The 6470-nt window shown below is 49.5% G+C and overlaps 1 protein-coding gene across 1 annotated transcript; it reads left to right on the forward strand.

Annotated features, from left to right (window-relative positions):
- The first annotated feature begins 1932 nt into the window (after positions 1 to 1932).
- Positions 1933 to 5858, forward strand: LOC119312148. Its single transcript, XM_037587888.1, has 4 exons — positions 1933 to 2183; positions 3940 to 5028; positions 5119 to 5262; positions 5351 to 5858. Exons 1-4 carry the CDS (start codon positions 2094 to 2096, stop codon positions 5681 to 5683), a joined length of 1656 nt encoding a protein of 551 aa, XP_037443785.1. The 5' UTR covers positions 1933 to 2093; the 3' UTR covers positions 5684 to 5858.
- Positions 5859 to 6470: the final 612 nt, after the last annotated feature.

Here is a 6470-nt window from a genome sequence, read left to right on the forward strand (position 1 = left end):
CCCTCTTTCTCCCTTTTCCATTCATAATGGATACCAAATGACATGAAAGTCATGCAACAAGTGCCCTCTCATGGCATTCTAGTGGGCAGAGCCCTCCTGCAGTTGTCCCCTGTCCTCTTTCTTCAATTCTCCTTCCTTAAGCAAATATTGGAGATGTTGCGCCACGGGTCTTCGTGTTTTGGATGCTGCAGGAGGAGGAGTGGTACAACCTGCAACTCCGCAAGCAACACTGACTCGTGAAGGGACATAGCGAGCAAGTGAACGAGGAGGCCGTCGTGGCCCTGGCCGCGGAGAATCTGACCTTCGTGGACGAGCATCAGGCGCTATACGAGTCCATGCGCAGTGCTCACGCTATCCGCCGCGAGTGGCAGCGGCTGTGTGTCATGGAGGTGGAGCGTGACGTCCTGTTCAGCGAGATCGAGGCAGAGGTAGACGCAAAGCACTACAGGAAATCTGTTAATACGTGACAGTCATTAGCCATCACAGATCAATCTGGTAATACGAGGCAGAGGGGGTCGGGGTCGATGCCGCCCAGCCCAACGCGCGCGCACCGAGCTAAGGGGATCCATCCAGGAGGAGGATAGGGCGCGAAGGAGAGCCATGTACAACGGAGAGATGCGTCGCCGATGATTGCGATGTTGTGGCCGAAACCCTATCCATGTGCTAGAGGTCGTGGACGGGTGCCGGAGATCGGGAGCGGCGGATCCAGCCGTACTGGAGGATGGATGGGTTGGAGACGAGCTCACGACCGTGTTGCGCGGTGGTGGATGTTGCCGGAATCGACGGGCGTTGGTGGCAGCGTGACGGTTCGTAGGAGGGAGAGAGAGATGGATCGCCAGAGGGATGGATGGGTGGGGGTTGTGGCGGAGCTAGCAGCCGCCAGAGCTGCAAGGTGAGAGGAAGGGAGGGCCGGCGGTGAGCTGTGGGAGGAGGGAGGCGGCGAGTTGGGGGCGATGTGTTGGAGACGATGCAGGATTGGGAGGAGGCTGCGGCGGAGGGAGGGAGCCGAAGAGGATGGTGTTAGGGATAGGTTTTTATATGGGGAACAATTAGCCAGGCTTTAGTGGGCCTCAGCGGGCTTGCGGGGCTGTACCAACTCATCCATGACAGTATTTGAAAATGTCATCAGGAATCCGTCATGGAATATCAGGTTTCTTGTAGTGAAGACGACATCGGCGAGCACGGATGGGAACATTGTTGCCAATGTTGGCAGCTCTGCCTCATTCATGCTGCCCGCGCGGTTCATGCCGAGACCACGAGGCTGGCCCATCCACCTCGATCAGCGACATCTTGACGAAGATTTGGACTAGGATAACTTAGCTATGTTAAAAAAATGTCATGTCCATTTTTTTATGAAACTTGAAACATGTCAAACTTTTCATGAATTTGGTCCGAATTAAATGAAAATCGTCTACTTTGCATGAAATTCACTTGTTTGTTCAATTCACGGTGAAGCATAAAATGAGGCACAATGTTAGATTTTTCTTTTTGAGGGGCGGCACGATGTTAGATGACCGGCTCATGTACGTGTTCTGTGGGGCTGCATTGGAGATTTTGTTTTTGATACATGAGAAGAAAAAGGGAAAATAAGGAAAAGGGATGCTTTCATTGAGAGTTGAACTCAAGACCTCCCGATTACCTAACTTTTTTTAGGGAAGAGATGCCCTAACTTTTTTTCTCGAGAATCAAGAGATGCCCTAACTAAACGGTTTTGGGAGCATGCGGGTCTAGTTTTTTTGTTTTTTAAGCAACAGCATGCGGGTCTAGTAGTCGCGCGGCTTGACGCTAGGCCCGTTGCGACCCATCATCATCATAGAGCAGCGCGGGCTCAGGCCTGCTACCACCCAGTGGTTGGGGGGCTGGTCGGATGGGCTGGCCCAGCTGCAAAATCGAGTGCGTCGTCGCCGGAGGCGCAGGCATGGAACAAAGAAACTGATGCGAGCCGGCCAAAGCGAATCGGAAGCATCCACGCCCGTCGCGGCGGCGAGGGCGCGCAGTAGTCGGCGCTCGGCAGCATCTCTGAGTCTCCAGCCCGAATCCACCCCTCCTAAATCAGCCCTATACCGGTCGGCCGCCACCGCGCCTCGGATCCGATGGACGCGGGCGCAGATCCTCCACGCCGCCGCCGGCCCAGGAAGGCCTCCGATCTCCGCGCCGCCGCCGCCTACCCACACCCGAAACGGGTAAGTACGGTGCCCCATCCCTGCGATTTTTGTCGAATAGTTTCCCTGTGATTGCTCCAGCAGTACTGGTGCCGTAGGTAGGGGAAAAGCAGCTTGGTGTGGGACGCGGAGGAATTGATCCCGGGCACCAGTGATCCCGGATGAACAGTAAAATCCGAAAAAATAGTAAAAAATTTCAAAAAAATCTGAATTTTTTTGTCAAGAAACTTTGATGTTTTTTCTACATGCGTGCCAATTTTCGTGATGAAATGACATTTGTGGAGGTGTCAGCAAAAAAAACAAAATCATGCTCCAAAAAAACTGTTTTTGGAAGCATTTTGGAGCATCGATTTTGTTTTTTTTGCTGAGACCTGCATGAATGTCATTTTGTCATGAAAATTTGTACGCATGTGAAAAATATGTCAATGTTTGTTGCCAAAAAAATTCAGATTTTTTTGAACTTTTTAAATATTTTTTGTTTGTACTGTAGCAAAGGGTGCCTGTGAGCTCGAGCTCACAATAGCACTTTCGCTTGGTGTGTACATATTCTGCTACGATTTTTTTTTACTATTTAATCTCTCAGTTTGTGTTTAAAATTTGGGCAGCTAGAACACATTTTTCCTGTCCACCTTTGCAGCATAATGGAGTACCTATGTATTAGTATAGTGCATACATGCTCTTGAAATTGTTGCGCCTGCTCCTGTCATTACTAGTCCCTGCTGGGCAGCCGCTGGATCGATGGTTGCCTTGCTTGGTTTGGCCATGCCCTGTACCTGCAGATTTGGCATCCGTGAGCCAGCTAAGCAAGTGACCTCGCATTCCAGCACATGTTCGAAACCTGTTCGGTGAATATGTGACCATCCTTTAAAGCAGTAAACTATTGATGCTGCAATCAAACATGCAAAAGACACGGTTTGATTGGGTAGAAGAAAGCAGTAAACTATTGGTGCTCCAATCGATCATTTCGGCAGTGCAATAATCTGAGATCCATGGTAACGCAAAGTAAATTTCGGAAATATGGCACTGTTCTTGCATACACCCATACAACGAAATTGAGAAAGTAATTATAATGGGGGAATTGAGAAGCGAAATGTGAAAAGGAAAAAAAGAGCTTGGATGCCCGTGACCTCGGCCGGGGAGGTGGGCAGGAGGAGGTAGGTGGCTAGATCTGGGCAGAGAAGTGGGACGGAGTCGATACGGTGGCGGCGAGCTGTATGAGACGGCGGTGACAGCTGATGCGGGGGAACAGGAGAGGGCGGTGAAGGAGACAGACATGAGAACAGAGGCATATTTCCTAGCGAAGAGGGGCACAAAGAAGATCGAGAAGCCTCTCTTTTGAGGCTTCCGGCTGCACACGTGAAATGGGAGGGGCTCCCCCTGGCAGCCACATAGAAGCTTTGCCTTAGGGATAGCTTAAGGCTTATTTGAACCATGAGCCATCCCACAAGCCGTTCGTAACCCAGTAGGTAGAGACAATGCAGTTTGGTGTGTATGTTGCTACTGATTTTCTCTCTTTTTAGTCTAGTCCATCTTTTGCAGCAGAATGGAGTACCTATATAGTATGATACATATATGCTCTTAAAATTGGTGCGCCTGCTCATGTCATTATTTAGGTTGAATAGCTGGACGCACTCTTTCATTTGTTTTGCTAGTTCGTGCACTATTTTTGACTAGTAATGTTGTTAATGCTTACTTTTAATGCAAATTGCTCAGTTATCTGTTTATTCTATTTGGAATTCCCTGACTGTTCATTTATGTCTCACCAAAATAAAACTAGATGCGTCTGAGCGAGGAACACAGCAGTTGCTGTGAGGACAAGATCAGCAGCTTACCTGACGAGATGTTAATCTTGATCATCGACAAGCTAGATGCACGGACAGCGATAAGCACCACTATCCTTTCGAGGCGATGGCGGGATCTTCCTACATACCCGCGCACATGTTATGACCTTGCGGTTGATGACCTTCTCCCTCCACGGTACCACAGACTGAAGCAAATTATGATGGAGGCTAAGGCAGGGTATAAGGCAGAGAAGAATGCACTGAAGTCGGACGACAGTTATGCTTCTAGAGACCAGTTATATTCCTTCAAAGACTGGAAGTGGAAAGTCCGTCTGCTAACACCCATCCTTCAACGTTATGAGCGTTTGGCCATGCGACGCTATGTTAAACGGGTGAATGCATTCCTTCTGCCCCCCAACAATGTTCAGCAACGGTCTATCCAGAAGCTGAGGCTTCAAGCCTGTGGGACGAGCAATTTCGCTGATCAATGGATTACGGAAGCGATTGGCAGATGGGGCGTTGAAGATTTGGAGCTTTTCATTGACAACTCTTGCTGGCGCTATGACTTCCGGCTGTTGGATGGATGCAAAAATGTGCGACTGAAACGGCTTGTGCTATCCAATTGTGATCATTGTTTTGCACCCTATTCCTTGACATTTCAGAAGCTCACATCACTTACTCTCTGCAAAGAAAGTTCACGTATGTCACGCGTTGATGATATTCTGAGAAACTGCATGCAGCTGGTGGATTTGAGGCTGAAAGATTTAAGTTGTCGCCAACCTGCTTTTCATATCTTTGGTCCTAACTCAAAGTTAAAGAGTCTGCAATTGGACAACTACAACACTGTGGGTGTCTACCTGGGTTTGGTGCCTTATCTTGAAACATTTGCTTGTCGTGGTCAGCCAACTATACTACACTATGGCTTGGTGCCTCGGCTTAGGCATGTGAGTTTGAACTTCTTGCAAACTGGAGATGACGGCAAGAATGATTCCTCTGGTAGCAACAGGACATATCGACTAAGCAAATTCTTTTTAGGGGCGCCGCCACCGCTAGAGTGCCTTGTTCTGCAGTTAAGAGGGCGTCAGGTAAGTAGCTTTTCCTGAAATGATCTCTTTCATATTGGTCATAACATTGCATCAGTAAGACAGTACTAAATTATCACTTCGTTTATGCAGATGTGGATGGAACTAACCGCCATTCCCGACCAGCTCAGTCATCTCAAGAAACTATTCATTGCGAACGTGCCAATGAACTGGGATACATTCTGGATTCTCCACCTACTTGGTGCCGCACCTGCCTTGGAGTCGCTCCATGTTCATGTACGTTCATCCTACAATTTTGTCAAGCACGGTACTTTATTTTTGGTTGGTTTTGAGAGATTCCTGAAACCGAGAATTCTGAATGCAGTTTGACAGCAAGTCAGAGAAGGCAGCTGCTGGATCACTGGATGTGCAAGTGGAACACCATCAGCACCACCATCACCTGAAAGAACTCGTGGTCATCGGCTTCGGCAGGGCGGCGTGGCAGACAGGCTTTGTGAAGCAGATCATCCAGGCATCGCCGATCCTGGAGCGCGTCCGCCTGCTGGACGGGCACGTCGTCGAGGACGAAGATCGGGAGCATGTCGGCCTGGACATCGTGCGCCGCCGCCGGGAGTGGCCCGAGTGCGGGAGATCGGAGGTGCTCGACGAACTGACGGACGGGATCAGTTCGCCGCATCTCGAGATAGTTCTGGAATGACCTTTGGTAGAAGTGTTGCTGTGCCTTCCGTTCTGTAGGGCTTGCAGCTGTATGCCATGGCCTAATGATTATGTGTTATGCTGGCTCTAAAGATGGAACAACATGTGTTTGTATCGGGTATCTTGCGCTTTACTTTTGCTCGATTATCCAAAGGACTGACGGACGGACGGACGGATGCAGCTGGCTGTTGAGATGATTGATTCCGTGGTGCTCATGGTGTGGCTTGACTAGGCAAAATTACCACTTGGGCGCGCCTAAAAGATATTTTCCTTTCCTTTCTGATAGAAGCAAAAAGATCTGCGGCATCCCCGATATTGTTGACTACTGCTACTTGTTGGACCTGATATATCACAACTGTACGCTAGAGACTCAAGCACTGGTTTAAAGTCATACTTATAGCTGGCCAAATTTTCAAAACCGAAAAAGACACAAACATAGTAAGTGCACGAATAATGTCCACCACCACCATATACTCTATATGTTTTCTTTTGGCTTTGAATATATTTTGACAAGTTTTTAAAACTTGGCTAAGTTTCAACAGCTGAAACTTGATAGTACTTCAAAAGAAAATATGGCCACGCAAATCCGTCCCCCCCTCGCCGTAAATTTAAACCTTGGGCGAAATGCTGTGTAGACCTCCGCGGTGCGCGCAGGCTGTATCCACCCCCCGCATGCAACGACGCCATTCCCAGGGCCAGCCAGGTGCCCCCCACTCCCCCACTCCCCCACCCCACCCCACCCCCCCGCCACGCGGGCCCACCCGTCGGCGAGCTCTGCGGGCCCACCC

This window comes from Triticum dicoccoides, chromosome 5B (assembly GCF_002162155.2).
Source record: "Triticum dicoccoides isolate Atlit2015 ecotype Zavitan chromosome 5B, WEW_v2.0, whole genome shotgun sequence".
NCBI classification, from domain to species: Eukaryota; Viridiplantae; Streptophyta; class Magnoliopsida; order Poales; family Poaceae; genus Triticum; species Triticum dicoccoides.